General features: G+C 47.2%; 1 protein-coding gene across 1 annotated transcript in view; it reads right to left on the bottom strand.

The window, feature by feature from the left end:
• The window catches only part of NID2 (nidogen 2), a 61,810-nt gene that overhangs the window by 5,942 nt on the left and 38,342 nt on the right, over positions 1-17,526 (bottom strand). The window contains exons 9-15 of the mRNA XM_082735139.1: positions 15,457-15,600; positions 14,608-14,736; positions 13,625-13,768; positions 6,561-6,680; positions 5,571-5,801; positions 1,940-2,161; positions 1,165-1,334 (exon numbers count right to left, since the gene is read on the bottom strand). Of these exons, the coding sequence (XP_082591265.1) occupies positions 1,165-1,334; positions 1,940-2,161; positions 5,571-5,801; positions 6,561-6,680; positions 13,625-13,768; positions 14,608-14,736; positions 15,457-15,600 (1,160 nt within the window). The remainder of the gene's footprint in view (positions 1-1,164; positions 1,335-1,939; positions 2,162-5,570; positions 5,802-6,560; positions 6,681-13,624; positions 13,769-14,607; positions 14,737-15,456; positions 15,601-17,526) is intronic.

Below are 17,526 nucleotides of genomic sequence, written 5' to 3'. Positions count from 1 at the left end.
TTGTAAGAGACAGAGAGAGAGCAAGCGAGCACAGGCAGACAAAGAGGCAGGCAGAGGCAGAGGGAGAAACAGGCTCCCTGCCAAGCAAGGAGCCCGATGTGGGACTCGATCCCAGGACCCTGGGATCATGACCTGAGCCGAAGGCTGCTGCTTAACCAACTGAGCCACCCAGGCGTCCCAGAATAAGTAATTTTAAATAAATTTCCCCAAGACATGCTTACAGCCCATGTTACATTCTCTTGTCAGTTCCACCACCCTAGGAGAGGCAAGTTCAGAAATGCCGCACAGCCGTCAGACTCGGTGGATAGTTAGACTGAGGTGCTGGCAATTTCTCAGTTTCTACATCTTTTAGAGAAACTTGCACAGGAGCATGCCCGTGTTTGCCAGCACGACTACAAAACCTAAATCTTAAGGAAAAACACATCTTCCTCTGACTACTGGCTGCTTCTAAACTTTTTTTGGAATCCGAAAAAGAAGTTTGTTCCAGAAGTGAAGGCAAACATGCACATTATACTGTTCTGTACCCTTTACAAGTGGCAGTGCCTTTTTGGTGAACTTCCTTCTCTTTTCTCCCATTTTAGAGAAGAAATTGCTCCTCCAAAATGGAGTGCTTTGACGGTAGGGATGCTGCTGGCACAGGAGCAGTCAAGTGCTCTAACAGGCATCTAGGGAAAGCTCCTTTCCCAGCCCTGCCCAGAGCTTCTGTGAAGGAGTTAGAGAAGTGACTGATCCACAGAACCAGAATGGGAGGGGAGGGGACTGCAACAATGAGGCAGTCATTAATTTATTTCCACTTGGGATTCTCAAATGACCACAGAAACCACACCTTTCGGGTGGTCGTCCTGGACCCTCTGGAGAGGTCTGGCATGGAGAGGATCCTGGGGACTTGGGTCAAGGTTGACTCGTCATACTGCCTCAGTATCCTGACAAATCTCAAACTCCCTCTCCCTGTATCTGAAACCCCATGAACCACCGGAGAAAGCCTGGGCCAGTGAGATGTGGCTCCCGGCAACAGTGCCCCCACTTCCTGTGAGAGCAGTGTCAGACCCATGACAGTGTCGGACTACAGCCCAGAAACCCTCCAAGACCTCCCCTTACCTCTGGCCCTTGCTGTGATCTGAAAGCCCTGTGCAGTCCCACCCATGACAGCCGAAATCCACTTACATGCAGGGACAGCAGGGTCTTGGCCATGTCCTTCTGAAGCCTGGTACCATTGAGGGGCAAGTGACCGATCTGCTGGCCCTGGGCATAGAGCAGGAAGGTGCCCACAGAGGGAGGGGTCACATCAGGCCGGGGCACAGGCCGGACTGTGGGTGGAGCAACCGTGGGGATACCTGCCGTGGCAAAGAGCAGGAAGGTTTAAAGAACAGGGTGGGAAACAAGGGTAGGTGGGGAGGGGGAAGAAGTTACTTTCCACATAGCAGAACCTCCAAAAACATCAAAAGATTTTACCCTAGACAGATGTGTTCCAGATGTTCCTTAAAAGAAATTCTAATTTCTAGGCTTCCCGCCCCCCAAAGATTATGTAAAAACACTGCCAGTTACTAGGGAGGAAGACAGCAAAACATTTCCCTCCGAACAAAGCAAGAGATTTTTTTCCTTTTTAAGGAAAGAAACTAGCCAGTATTGTGTCCGCTTTTCTTTGGGCCCCCAGGGTGACACGTGTCTCCTTTCACCCCAGGCTGGGGAGGAGGAGTAACTGCATATTGAACGGAGTTCCAGATGTTCTCACTACAGAAACTGCTAATGACAAAACCAAACACGAAATCCAAATTGGGATCTCGGGTAGACCAGAATGTAAATCAACACAGTGTATTAGTGACTTCTTTCACTGGACTTGGTGACCCCCTGGCTCCCCCACCTTCACCCACAGCTGGCAGTTGACTTCCAGCAAACCCTCCAAGCGGTGTGCTGAATGGGGCAGTCCCCGGGTGCTTACAGGCAGGGGTGGTGCCTGGCTGCGAGCGGGTGCCCTGCACTTCTCTGCCATCTTTGTCCACACACCAGCAGAAGTCACTCTTCCCGTGGCACTGCAGGGGCATGAAGTGGCCCAGATCATCACACTGGGGCACATACTGGTCATCCCTGGGCGTGCCACCGTAGTGCTCCAGCAGGTTTTCCCTCCAGCGCTCACAGACGGTCCGGGGCCTCTGGGTGGGCTCTGAGCAGATGGGGACAAAAAGCCTTTGATGGTGAGCCAAGGACAGAATACGGCATGTAGCTAAAGATCCCCACACCTGGCCTCCCGCCTCCCAGTGTCCACCAACAAGGTCTCGGCCAAGCCCCTGGACACTGGACAACAGCAGTCAAGTGCTCTAAGAAGCTCTCCACAGGAATCTGGAGAAGGAAAGTCTCCTGGGCCAAGAGGATTTGTTATCAAGGCCAGCCAGCCACATCAGTAGAGGGCCAGAGGAAGTAAGATCAGGGCTGCAGGGCATGCTCAGGCCGGGAGAGGTTCTCGGGGACTATTCCACCTGGGCCCAAGGCCTCTGCTAACTGAGCACTTGGTGGGAACCCTCCTCGGGGACTCAGTGGCCACGTGATATTTCAAGGTAATATTTACTCTTTCCCAGTTGGCTCAAGCTCCAGGACCCACACCCAAGAAAGCAATCTTGAGACTGGTTATGTGTCTTAGAAACTATCCCTGAGTGTTCTACCTTTGTGGCCCTCATGTCTGCTCATTGGAAAACTATGGAGTAAGACTTGCTGCCGTTAGCACTGGTGAACACAGCAGACAAGGGGGCCAACAGCTCCCTGCTGACTGTTTGACACTCCAGTTCCTGGAAGCCCTTTGGCTCAGAGCTGAACCTTTTTTCCAGTAGGTTCCAGCTTCCCGCCATTTAGCTCTGCCCCCTCCCATCTCCAGCATCCTCCTCTCTCTGCTCTTCCTCCCAGCTCACCACCAGGCTTAACCTGTGAGCTCTTGCAGAGCAGTTTCTCTAGCTGATTTCTCCCAGCCTTGCTTCCACGTGGCTGTCACTCTGTCACAAACATGGTGGTTCTCAGTCTGTGAGGACTCTGCGGCAGGATGTTCAGATAACTCATCCACCCATCTAGCATAGGCTCATCTAAAGGAATTCAAATAGAAGGTGCTTTGCCTTCTTTAATTTGTGCAACTGAAAGGCTATGGTCTATAGAACTGTATAGCCAAGTACCTATTTGATACTACCACCTGGATGTATGACATACATCTCAGAACAAAAAAACGGTGCCTGGTTTCCACCATCAACACTGCCCTAGACAACTCTCCCCTAGACATTTCCCTATCAGTCAGTAGCACCTCCATTTTCCATTATCCAAACCCAGTAATCCTTGACGCCTTTCTCTCTCGTTCTCCACATCTGATAGGTCAGAAAATGTCAGCTGTCCCTTCAAAATACATTGAGAAAATCAATCTCTCCACATCCACCCCTATGACCCTGGTCCAAGCCCCATGGTCTCCCATTAGGATAATTACCAAAGCTTTCATACTCGTGTGGCCTACCTTCTCTGTCCTGCCTCCCAGTGTAAACTACCAGCAGCCAGGAAGAGAGTCCCTTTAAAACAGTGATTTCTTGGAGGTCAAAACCTCCAACGGCTTCAAAGAACAAAGTTGGAAACATTACACTTTGGTTCTAGTACCAAAGTGCACCTCTAGGAAAGCAGGAGGGTGGTAAGTAAAATCCTCAGAGCTCAAAGCCGACCAGCTCAACTACAAGACTTGCCAGATTTGGGGGACGTGGATGCTCTTCAGGTCGTCTCTATAGCTTATGACCCGTGGGAAGCCAAGCTCTTTTTAAGACCTCATGGAGAAGGGACAGTCTCTTGCTTCCTCCCCCAGAGGTGTCTCAAAGACCCCAGATGGAGAAATGTCACTTCCTCAAAAACTAGCTATCTACCTCATACTGGGATTCCCTGCAGAAGTTCCCAATGCTGCCCCAGGCCCACACTACAAACTCAGAGGGGACATTCTTGGTTCAGGGGACAGCCAATGAGGCAAAGCTCACTGGAATGCAGACAGCACACCCCGCCTCTTGGGAAATGGGCACCTCACATCATTAATATGTGTGCCTTCCTCTTGTTCTTTACTATTTGAAGCTCCTTCTTAATTCACCAGTTTTCTTTCTTTTCTGTTTTTGGTTGGCAGGGTTTTAAATATTTTGAAATCTTGGACACAGAGTGTTTTCCCTCCCTTCAAGCCAACCCCATTAATACAGAGGTGACTAGTAGGAAATGGCAGCCAAGGCCGAATCGGAGAGAGAAGTCTGGGCCATGAGGAAAGAGAGTGCACAAGAGAACGCGTCCCTCCTTTGGTCGTTAATTTCTCAATCTCTTGGCTCCCTTCTGAATCACTGTCCTTAACACATGCTCGTCTTAGTAAGTGTAACAGAACTGAACGGTTCCCTAAGGCGTGTCCCAACCATCTGATTTCTTTAAATCCCAGATGGAGTTAGAACCGAGACTTTTTTAAAGAGTAGGCAGGAGTGAAACAGGGTATTTCTGGGTGGGTTTTTTTTTTGGACCTGCAAAATCTTTTCCTAAAAATAGGGACAGAGAGGAACTGGGAGTGTCACTGTGGAAACAAGGACATACATCGGAATCAAGCATTACCGATTTTTACCTGTATGACTCTTAGAAGCCCTAATGTGCCCGCGATAATGGTATTTCCAAAGGGATCAAAACTGGTGGTAATTCTCCAGCTCTTCTCACTCTCGTACATGAAAAGTCAAGATTAGTATTTATCTTTTCCAGTAGTAGAAATGGACCTGTGATTAGTAGGCTCAGGGCTATAGGAGTTATTTTGGCTAAAAAGGTTTCAATTCAGTCCTATGTTCTTCATAATAAAATTCTTCTGTAGTTAAAAAAAAAAAAAAAGTCTTCCCACTCTAAATAATCCAGACGGTGGAGGGGAGGCAGGGGGAGCGCTCAGACGGTAACAGACATGCTCACCATCGGCATGTCACTGCATGGGCTAACATTACAGGTTCCTGTACCTCTTCTGATGGTGGCCTTGGCAGGTGGGGATTCCCTGTCGACATGCCAGGCCTGGCTGGAGACAGCTGGGTGATTAGCGTAGAGTAAACTAGCTGGACCCCCTACAGGTGTCCTACCTCTTCCTCCCATCAATACTAAAGTGGCCTTCATCGCTGTAGTTCCGAAAGTGGAGTGAAGGGATAGAGGGGAATAAGGGAAGGCAGTTTTTCTTTGGGATGAAAGGCTGGTCTGGCAAGATCCTCTTGCTCCAAATGCTCCCAAAGCTGCCATAACAGATGGAGGGGAATGGCCTCAGCCTGACTGACACACTAAGTCTCCACGTCCAGGCCTGTCCTGGACAAGTGTGAGGCCGCAGCCCATACGGGTGATCACGTATGTACCTATGTCCGTCCCTGTCACACAAATGTGCACGCAGGTGTGCACAGACCATTCCGGGGTTCCCAGGAGGACGAAGCCTCCATAGGGTGGAGATGGGCCCAGGGTCTGGCGTCTGCTCGGTCTGGGCAAGGGTGATCATCTGCCCCCCCAGTCACCTCCGTTTCGCTTCTCGAGCCCATGGCCGAGGCTGGAACTGGCTCTCTTCCCTGACTTCTCACCTGGTGGTCTGCAGCGCGGTGGCAAGGAGCCGGGTGCAGTCCGCGTGCCGGGGACTTCGTGGCCATCGGGGTCCACACACCAGCAGAAGCCGGTCATGCCGTGACACTGCAGCGGCAGGAAGTGGCCCTGCTCATCGCACTGGGGGATGTGCATCCGGCTGCCGGGATAGGCGTGCTGAGCCTGGGCCTGGCGCTGCTGCTGTTCGCAGGGTTTCAGCCCCGAGGAGGGGTCTTCCAAGGTCCGGGTGAAGGAGATGTACAAAGGAGGAATAAAAGACACTGCAACCTGTCCACTCTTACCAGCTAGTGTCAAAGTCTCCTAGCCAAGGGGTTTTTTGTTTTCCCCTCCATATACTTGGAAGGAAGCATTACATGGGAGAAATAGCAAAGCGTTGAGATTCTGAACTCCTGGATTCTTTTGTTTCTGCCACTATCTCCCTAATTTCTCCTTAAGTCTCACAGTTCACCCTGTTCCAGGCTGACTCCCCACTGCTGTCTGGGTAAAATGAAGAGCCACCCATAGCCACTATCCAAAGACTCCCAAGAGACTTAGGAAAAGATGGTAAAACTCTGTTCAGCCCCTGAAATCCAGAATGGTAAGTCTGAGAAGCTCCAAGTCAATGGCCATCACTAGATCACAGCGTGCAGGCCAAGACCTCCTAGAATAGTCATGGGGCTTACGACCAGCTCATGGCTGGTACCACCAGCGTACATGGCTCCTGTTCAGCAAGCTTGATCTCAGTACTTCCCCCAGGCAAAGCCACTCACGAAGGGAGCTGAACACAATGGGTGGGACCCTAGGTAGGACAATGGATGGGTCACATTCCTGGCCTCCCAGAACACTAAGAACCAGTGAGCACTCAGTAGACTAGGCAGCTAGATGGGACAGGAAAAGCCTTGGTCTCCTATAAGAGTGAACTAAAGGCTATAGAGAAATCACATTGAAGGATCCAGGGTTTTCTATGCCTAATCTGGCTCTCCAAACCTTACCAGGTGTGCACTGAAATCCATCCCCATGATAGCCAGGGTTGCATCGGCAGGAGAAGGAGCCAGGGGTATTGTAGCAGGTAGCTGACGGGTGACATCTGTTTTCCGAGCATTCATCAACATCTGCGGAGGCAGGAACAGAGATGAGGGGGAGGGGGAGGGAGGAAGGAACAGCATGACTTCACTGCACACACCCGGGGCTACTGCACGGCCTTAGTACACAAGGGGTCAACCTCAGAAGACCTCTGGGCACAAGCAGAAATAGAATAAGAGCTAAAGGCAAGCTTAATGTACAAAGCTGGGGGACATGGGAGTTAAGAATGTATGAGGTAGAAATCAAATGTGTGGTCACTTCCAGAAAAAAATATCCTGCAGTGTATTTCTAGAGCATCTTTCATCCACAGTGAATTCCAGGAAGTTATCACCTTTGAACTGGCCTCTAGACTGTAAATCATTCACTTCCTTTCCATACTGCAGCAGTAAATACGCTAACAATGGCTTTGTTCTGGCCCGGTTGGCCCCCTGTCCCTATAGCACCAACATGCAGATGCAGAACAGCCCGGGGAGGCCCCAGTGCTTTTTCAACTAAGGTAGAAGCACATTCAGTCTCATGTAATCAGAGTCCTACTAGCGACAATGCCCAAGTAATCAGAAATTGTCTTTACCGTCTACCTTTAGAAGAAATAGAAAAATGTATAAGAAAAATATCACAAGTTTTGAAGCAACACATTAAAAAATCTGAATTTGGGACACCTGGGTGGCTCAGTGGGTTAAGCGGCTGCCTTTGGCTCAGGTCATGATCACAGTGTCCTCGGACTGAGTCCCGCATGGGCTCCTTGCTCAGCAGGGAGCCTACTTCTCCCTCTGCTTGCCACTCTGCCTGTCTGTGTTCTCTCTCTCTCTCCCTGACAAGTAAATAAATAAAATCTTTTTTAAAAAATCGGACTTTGTCAGGCTTATCAGTATCAATAATTCAGCATACCTCCCTTCCCAATACTAGATTTTCATAATTCTCCAAACTGCAACATCCTAGAACTCCAAATGCCAGCTTACAGTCTTTTTACTTAGCACAACTAGCATATGCCAACAGTAGCAAGGCACTCCCCCCACCCCCCAAAAAAACCTCTGAGAGTCAAACTATTACAACCAATGGCCAGGGGCACTGGGTGGAGCATACGACTCTTGATTTCAGAGCTATGAGTTTGAGCCCCACGCTGGGTGCAGAGATTACTTAAAAATTAAAAAAAAAAAAAAATTCTTGAATACATAAAATAAAACCAATGGCCAGTGACTGGAATAAGCTATCTGCAAAGACAGGAAGTCTTCCAGAGTAAAAGGAAGATAAAGGGTGGAGGTCAGATCAAGACTTGGCTGAAAATAAAAGCAAGAAGTCGCTTCCACAAAGACGCCCAAAAAAGGATATAAAAATGTGTGAATAGGAAAAAATGTGGGTTGGGATGATCAGTGTGAAACCGACAAGGTGGTGAGTCCCGGGAGTGAATTGCATCCATTTGCTACAGACCGCGGCAGAGACACACAGAACTGAGGATGCTGGAGAGCGACCGCCTGAATGTGACCTCAATTGGCTGGGGACAGAGGTGGCTCCTCGCCAGGCCTCCCATGCACCCAATGAGATCTGCTCTAGGGCAGTCAGCCCCAGCCTTGCTATGACCATTCTCTCACTGGGCCCCCTTTCCATGGCTCTACACCTTTCCCAGGTATTGGTGAGCCAACATGCAGGACGGGAAACCAAGATGTTCTGTTCACAGGAGAGGAATCTCTTACCCTGTCATTAGCAAATTCACATTCTGTGTGACCTCAGTCTTGGGGAAACTTGGTCAAAATAAATGAGCTCCCTTAAGTCCAAGAGAATCCTGAATGCTTGACACAACCAAGTTCAATGTTACCCAGAGAGGCTCTGTCCAGAGGAGCACACTTCCTGTCCACCTACAAAGGCAGGAAAGTAGTTTCACATTCCTCTGCAAAGTCAGAAACAAACCGGGTTTTCTGGTTAGCTCCTCAAGTAACCAAAAAGAAACCGAACAAAATTAGTCACAACAAAAACCTGTCTCCTGTCTCTGAGCTAATCAATACAGGTTCTCTCTTGTCATATTTAATCATCCCTGAGTTTGGCTCTCTGTCTCTTCAAAAGGGCAACCCCAGTCCTTCGCTAGGGGAAGCTGGTGGCCATCCAGCTCCCTGGGGCCTGCAAAGGGCTGGGAAACCAAAGCTGTAAAAATGAACATCCCCCAGGAAAGTCAATGCAGGAAGTGAAAGCTATTCATAATACAGATGCTAAAAGTACTTCTCATGCTAACAGGAACCCCAGGCAATGACAGGAAGCAGGAATTCCTGAGACACAGGGCCTATTTCTAGAACTGAGGGATCAGCTCCTTGAGATTATTTGGAACTCAGAGAGAGGGGATGCCCCAGAGCTACCAAGTTATCTCATGTTTGGAAAGCCCATGGCCTAACAATTCCGGTCAGAATGAAAGAGCAGTCACCCTTCCCAATACAGGGGACAGTAATGGTTATAAATGACCAACAGGGAGAAAAGTCCTTGAGGGGATAGAAAGCATCACAAATGAGGAGCATCCATCCCCTAAGGCTGGAGGATGTTAAGGCTCCTGAAGCATAGAACAGTCCTGGTGCCTCTTGAAAGACCTCCCATCATGACAGAAAATAGTCCAGTCAGCCACTCCAGCGCCCGTGCTCAGAGCAGGTGATGGCTCCACCTCAGGAGTGCTAACACTGAGGATGTTTTGGAGGGGACTGGAGCTTTTGAGTAAAAATGGGGAGCTCTTCCCTATGTCACAGGATGTCAAGTGTCAGGACAGAAAGCATGGAAAGACTTTCAGCCCCTTGGCAAGGGAGAGACTCCTTGTTGTACCACTGGGGGAGGGGCTGCCATTTATGCTTAACAACCAATGTCAGGGGTCTTCAGGGGCTATTAGGACACTGAGGTCAAGACAACAAGGTTCAAGGCATAGTAGATCTCCTTTGCTATTCAGATAATGAAACATGGCTGAATCTCAGCATAATTCTCCATTCTCTTACCTATCAAACTAGTAAAAACAAACAAACAAAAAAACAAAACAAAACAAAAGCCTGTATGGAAAATGTGTTAAAATCTTCAATTTTGAATTCATACTTCAGTGTTTCAACATTCTTCTCATTGCCGTCCTTCTGCCCACACCCAAAACCAGGGGAAGTCCCTTTGATACAGTCATTGGATTATCAGACTCTAGCTCTCCACTAACCCATCACTCCCTACCCCACCCTTTTGCTTCCAAAGCATCCAGTGAAATTTCCAGACCCCAGGAAAGACTTCAGGCCACAAACTGTCACTCCCCATCTATTCAATCAAGTACCCGCTGGTAGTGCCCCCGTGTGGTATGTGGTGACCCTTTCTCTGGAGCCCATGAGTGGAGAGAACTCCTTCCTTCCCAGCCTCGTCTCTTCTCCTGTGCTTACATCAACATCACCATACCTCACCTAACTTCTCCATTCTTAGAATAGGAGACCTGAGAGAGAATACTCTAAGAACATCTTCTCGTGTCGCTCCTGAGCAATCAGGGCTCGGAGGGACATCCTGCCTGTTCAACTCGCACTTGCCACTTGCTCCTCCCTGGAAAGACCCTGACTCAAGACAATCTTTTTTTGCACCTAGCAAAGTCACCAAGATCTAGGAGGACAAACAGGCCTGAGAAATATCAGCTCACGCCAACACAAGGTTGAAATCAATCTTGAAACTGTTGAAGCTGGGATTGATTGAGGGAAGCTAGAAAAGATTTAATCCTACTTGGATAAAAGTAATTCCTGCTAGTGTCTCAGACTAGACTGAGAGCCCAAAGCCAAGTTCAGCCTCTCCAGGGAACTCCATTTTTGACCAAATGGCTAGAGAAAAACTCACACACCCTTTTACTGCTACTTTAATGGAGTAGAGAAACTACGTATGCTTCAAGAATGCACACTTTCCACAACATAGAGCCTTTTTGTCTATTTTTCTCTATTTTCTGTTTTCTCTCTCTGTGGTCACAGAGACACATGTACACTGTGGTATACCTTGAAAAGTGTGTGTGCATATGTGTGTGTACGCACACACACACAAACGCACACACACAAACCTGAAAGTCACCTTCGTGATTAACCTAGACCCATATAGGCATGGCAGAGTCTTCCGGAAAATGACTATTCATATTCTACTACTCCAGTCTGAAAAGCTGGAATGGCAACTGATTCTGAAAGGCAGCCTCTAAGAAACCCCAAAGATCCCTCCTTCCTGGTATTTGCAATCTTGTGTAATTTCCTTCCCTTGGTAACTTTCATCTGACCAATACACCAAAGCAATATTGAGGGGATATCAATTTTGTGATTTTTAGCTTCCATTTTGCTAGTACACTTTCTGCCACTGGCTTTGAGGAAAGTAAGCTACTTTGTTCAAGGTCTATGTGTCAAGAAGCTGAAGGATATCTCCAGGTAACAGCTAGCAAGGACCCAAGGCTAGCTGTCCTCGAGGACCCAAGGACCCTGTCCTCAAGGAACTGAATCCTGCCAGTAACGACATGAGAATCTTTCCCCAGTTAGGCCTTACATGAGACCCCACGCCTACCGCACCCCTTGTTGCAGGCTTGTAGGATCTTTTAAAGCAGAGGACCAAACTAAGCTATTCCCAGGTCCTTGACCTATGTGTTTTGTTTACAGCTGCTATATTTGGGGGTAATTTGTTATGCAGCAGTAGATAACTGATACACTAGGGAAGCAACGGATGGGTTTGGCATGTTTTCAAGTTTGTGGGTTCCAGAGAAAATCTCAAAAGTAGAGAAGCAGAGATTGAATAGGGACAATTAAAAATGGTAGAAATCAGCAAGAGGGCAGTAGTAACAATGAATGGCATTATTCCAGAGTTCTCAATACAGAAAAATGACCAATTTCAGGGTCCTAATATGACCCCCAAGGTAATCAAAGTCTTACAGGACAAATAGAGGTTAAAAGAAGGAAAAGGGAATGATTCTAGAAGGGATTAGGACAAGAAGCATCTAACTCAATGAACATTCTGATTATTAACACTCATGACATCTAGGCTGCAATGAATTTCAACTTGTTAGCTTTAAACCAAAGACCTAAGGAGTTAAATACCTTAAAACCACCATCTCTGCTGTCCCGATCAACCAGATGTTTAAATATGAAATTCTGATAAGATTTTGATTCTCCATGCAGTCTCATTTCTTAGAACCAGCAGTGTGTTAAATGAAACTGAATGACAGGGTTGCATGAGTGGCTCAGTCGGTTAAGCACCTGCCTTTGGCTCAGGTCATGATCTCAGAGTCCTGGGGTTGAGCTGTGTGTTGGACTCCCTGCTTCTCCTTCTCCCTCTGCTCCCCCCCACCACTCGTGCTCTCCCTCTATCTTAAATAAATACATCTACAAAAACAAACAAACAAAAAATGACAAAATTTTACAAGAGCAGAAAAGGTATTATTACCACTGTGAGAAATAACAGAACAAGGAGGAGTTAGTGCCCCCTTATACCCTAACTCGCACACCTGTGGAGGCTGCCCTCTGTCTGTAGACTCCTAGGGTAGATGGAGCTCTTGGGCTGGTCAAGTGAGAGAAGCATCTGTGAATTCCAAATTTCCCTTAGTCTAACTGGAGAAACCCTTGAGCTCTAAAGCACGGGGTATTTTTGGCAGGGGGGCGGGGGGGAAGAAAACCAAATGGGGCTGAACTGAGCAAGGGCTTTGGGCCATTTCAGTATAAATTGTGTTTTTTAAGGAAACCCTACAGCAGAGCTTCTGTACAACAGAAGTGGGAACATTAAAGAGCCAATTCAGATAATACCGAATGGCCCATCACATCTGGGAGGGAGAGAACGGCTGTGCTGCCCGACACGTTTGTTCTGTCCGTAACATATGGCTTCCGTCTGCTGGTTCAGGCAGCCCCTCCACTGAAAACTGAAGGGAAGAGGAATGGGAGGAGGATGAGAAGCAAACATCTGGTAAGGACAGGGGTGGGGGAGGGGGAGAGATGGTATATAAGCAGGTAAAGCTCCCGGAAGTTACACAGCTGTTCCAGCAAATCAGCTCAGGGTGCCCAGGTGTACGGTGGCCTGGCCAATGCAAGCAGCGATTTGAAGAAAGGGGGAAAGTCTGTGCCCCAGGTTTATCCCCAGACCCTTTCCCCACCATTCTCTCGCTCCCAGTGTCTCATTTTACTGACAGCATGAAATTGAGTTTCAATTCCATCACGTCACTGGATACATTCTGAAAACCTTTAACGGATTATGTAGATTTGCTGAATAATCTCTATATCAAAGTACTATTAATCCCGGTTTCATGGACATTTATACCCAGAAAATTATACCTAGTTTATAAAAAAAATTATACCTAGTTTAGTAACAACGTCATGCATCATTATTATTAGCTAACCAATTTAAATTTTAAGTTAGTCCTGCATTTCAGGTTAGTGATTTATATCAAGCCTTAACCATCTTAAATGTCTTTAGATTTCTGGGAAAAAGGTGCTTAGATATGCATTCCTACTCTTTTATAATGGTCGAGTTTTTTCACTCTTTCCTCCTCCCCCCTCCCACCAGGGAGAGAAGAGGGTGGGAAAAAATTAGAGGGAAAGCATTGCATGTATGTTTAGAGACTGCTTAAAATACCACTTCAGCCAGTGGAATAGCAACTAAAAGTCAGGCCTGACTAAAGTGCCAGATTAAGCCATTAACCAAAGACACTGAAGGATGGAGACTTCCGGACAGGTGAGTGGGTTTTCCCAAAGTTCCTGCAGCCTACACTAGCTCCCAGGAACAGGAGGTTACAAGCTGGTGGTGGCTTCCTAGCACTCCAGGACAGCCATATATGCTCAACAATCTAGTCCAAGGGAAAACACCCTTGGCTCTGCTTTCTGACTCAAAGGACAGCTTTTCTCTTGCCCTTCAAACAATACCAAGGCTGTGTGAATTGAGGAAGAGACCTTTTTGAGAAGGGTTCCAGCAATGTGGGGATGTTGCATCCACGGCGACTGTCTAGAGTCACTGAGGCTGACAACCCACAGGTACTCACCAGTACACTGGTGCCCGTTGCCTGTGTAACCAGGAAGGCAGGCACAGCTGAACGTGCTGCCTCCATGGGAAATGCACCGAGCCTGGCCAGCGGGGGCACAGGAATGACTGCCATCCTCACAGGGGTTGGGAGGGGGACTGATCACTGAAAAGAGAAGAAGGCAAGAACATCCAAGAGTTCAGACCTGCGAATGAGTGAGACTTGACCCTCACAGTGTGATCCCCACACCAATAGCATCAGGACATCTGAGGGCTTACATCCCAGAGCCAGTAAATCAGAATCTGACTTTGAACAAGACCCCAAGATAATCTGTAGGCTTCTTTAAGTTTGAGAAGCACTACTCTGGGTTTGTGGTTAAAACACTAGGTATGAGGTCAGTCATTAAAATAGCCCTTGATTAAAGTGTGTAACTCACCAGAGTTACACACACACAGTTTCTATGATCATGGTTACTTTTCCATCCCACTGGGTTAAAAAGTGTATTTTCTCTATCATCCTCTAGCTCTACCAATGGGATGAATCTGGAATCCTAGTTATTTTGAATCTACTTTTAGATCCAAAGATTTCTTTTTCTTTACCCTAGAAAGATTCGATTTATTACAGAGGGAGATCTATAGCTGGGCACATGGAACAAGCATCTTTGAATTCTAATCCATTCCATTTAAATTTGAGAACTATTTTACTTCTATCTAGAATTGGTGGTATTAGAGGTTCAGAGTCTAGTTACATGATTGGGCCAAATACCAAGACAAATGGGAATCCCAACTGGATGAACATCTTCTAGTAACTCAATACCAAAGTATCTATTTAGGGGAAAACAACAACACAGGGCTGACCTGATCCATAGCTTTGGATGATTTCAAAGTAAACTGTGTTCTAAACCCATATGGAAGAACTCCTGTAGGTCGGAGAAGAAACACTAAAGAATCAAAGAGCAAGGCTCAGCGCCATGTTGGCCAAAGAGATAGCGTCCTAGCACTCACAGGTGCAAGTGTGCCCGTCATCTGCGAACTCATAACCACTCCGGCATTCACACCTATAGCTTCCCAGCAAGTTGATACACACGGAGTTGGGGCCACAGCGATGGAAACCAGTTGCACACTCATTTACATCTAAGAAGAAATAAGGACAGAAAAGTACTGCTTAAATCAAAGGTTCCCCAAGTGGGCAGGTCTAAAAACCCAATGTTTTCTCACTGCCATGAAGCGCCAACAGAACAAAGAAATTAGTGTGTCTTGGGGGGGGGGGGGGAAGGGTAGTCAAAATGTAGTATTTCTAAGCATCAAACATGAATGCATGTTGTAGGTTATAATCTTTATTTGAAGTCATTCAAGTTAAGTCACAGGGAAAATAACTGAATATTCTGAGAAGTCTCTGAACAGTAAAAAATAAAACCCACTCAACATTTAAAAGAAAAACACACTAACAATTCTTCTTTCAGAAATGTAAAGGAATTTCTATAGCTTGTGGGGAAAAGGCCTTTCATGGGTGAAAGGAACATAAGGTCTGAAACCTAAAGATAACCAGAAAACATACGTTTTAGTAAATATAAGAAACACTTGCTACAGGGTTAAAATGACCAAACTTGAGAGCTCAAAATATGCAGGAATTGCAATACGTGTCTCCTTTTCCCAGTCCCAGCCTCAAATACCCACCTCCCAACTATCCTCTCAACTCTAACTAGAATATGCTTTAGTGTTGAAATAAGAGATTTAGGTTAACAGCTGCTAAACGTGTCTGGTGCATCAGCGAAGACCCTTAAACAGACACGCCAGGCTTTGGTAACACAGAGCTGGAGGAGCCCGAGAACAGACAGAGCCCACACAACTTACCCACACAGTTGCGTCCATCTCCCTGGTACCCAGAGGCACACTCGCAGGTGTAGTCTACCCCTGCCCCTGGATGGCACTGAGCCCTCATGTCACATGTGTGTCTCCCGTCGTAGCAAGGATTCACGAGGACGGGGTCTGAGTCCCCTGCATGGGTAGAGAGGAAATAGATCACACAAGCACAATGTGGTTGTTATAAAGAGAACGGCATGGTCAGGAGATCAAGGACTCCTCGGGATTGACCGCATACTCCTCTCTTTGTGGGGGGCCACCTGGAGACCTTGCTAAAATACTAATACCCCAAGCTGAGCTGGATTATTTAAGTTGCAGTATTAAATTCAAGAATGGCCTACCCTACAGACAACTAACCTTTTCTTGCTTACAGTAGGCTTGTGTCCAGGGAATAGAAACATCCCAATACACGGCATAATTTTATTGTAAAGCGCTCTCACTGGATCACCTCGTGTGATTCTCAGGATGACTTTGTGAGGGGCGATCATCCCCCCCAATCGGTAGTTTTTGCAGAGAGGTGAGAGACATCAGAAAAATTGCCCCAGCTCACAAAGCCAAGAAGTGGTACAGCAAGAGCTCATACCCCAAATTTCTGCCTCGACACTGGACAGTCTCTCACTAAAATTCACTAATTCCTAAGTCAAAATTTAATAACTGGGAAAACCTTGCTTTTTTAAGATTGGGAAGACTAAAGAGGAATGATTTTTGCGGTATTACTTAATAGAATTAACCTGGCCACAGACCCATCCATTCACTAGGTAGAGAAATGCTCAATATCTGAAACGTTCCCTAGAGAGTTTTGTTTCTGGATAGAACACAATAGTAATGCTCATTGTAAACTTATTTGCCAGGCACTGTTCTAAAACCTTTACATATACCATCCCTTTAAATCTTCTTTTTTTTTTTTTTTAAAGATTTTATTTATTTATTTATTTGACAGATGGAGATCACAAGCAGGCAGAGAGGCAGGCAGAGAGAGAGGAGGAAGCAGGCTCCCTGCTGAGCGGAGAGCCCCATGTGGGGCTCGATCCCAGGACTCTGAGATCATGACCTGAGCCGAAGGCAGTGGCTTAACCCACTGAGCCACCCAGGTGCCCCCCCCTTTAAATCTTCCTGACTACACTGTGAGGCAGGTATTAATATCTTCATTTTTACTACAGCACAGAGAGGCCATGTAACCTGGCAAAGGTCACACAGTCAGAAGCAGCTGGAGCAGGGATAAAAAGCCAGGCTCTCTGTGCTTGCCACCACTTTGCTAAGCCACCACCAAAGGAACTTCATAAAGTTAGCTAAGCCAAGGGCACAGAGATAATGTGGGAAAGAACCCCAGACACAATGAATCCGTTAACTCTGGGCACTTCCATTCACTCCTCTGATTCCTCAGGTGTAAAATAGAAATAAAGAAATAAAGATAATACTTAAATCTGCTACAACTGAAGAAAATAAAGAAAGCCTGACATAATATATGTAAAAGACAATGCTCCCTCTTCCCCATCCTGCACCCCCCCACCACTGTGGACAGGCCTACCCAGTCCCCAGGGATGACGTTCCTCCTTCCTCCTCAGTGGGACCCCTGCTCATCCTCACTTGGTTTCAGCTTTGTCTCAGTCCCTAGAATTAATTCTGATCTTAGATCTAAAAGATTTCAGGAGCTTTACCCAAACCTCCCAGGCTTCATGTCAAGCCATCCTGGCTACCAATGGGGCTTTGTCTGTGATAACTTGAGCTTCTGCCTTGGATTTCTGCCTGTGCCCCGGTCCCTATCTTGACAGCCAGCTCAGCAGACCCCAAGCCCTACCTCGCTCTCAGCTGCTCTCACAGCACCACAGACCAGCATCTTGGCATCAGTAGACATGGTGACATTGCCACGTACTTTAACTTCCTAGTACCACTTTCTCCTGGATTCCCTCTCATTTCTCTCTAGCTCACCCACATCTCCTCACCCCTCTTACCTCAGGCAGTTGGGCCTTTTCCAAGTAACTCCTAGTCTAGACCCAAGGGCTTGCTGCTATCACATGCCCCAGACCAGATTCCTCCCCACCCCATCTTTCAGGAGGTCCA

The sequence above is a fragment of the Mustela nivalis genome (assembly GCF_964662115.1).
Source record: "Mustela nivalis genome assembly, chromosome: 6".
NCBI classification, from domain to species: Eukaryota; Metazoa; Chordata; class Mammalia; order Carnivora; family Mustelidae; genus Mustela; species Mustela nivalis.
This window is presented reverse-complemented; position numbering and strand designations above follow the sequence as displayed.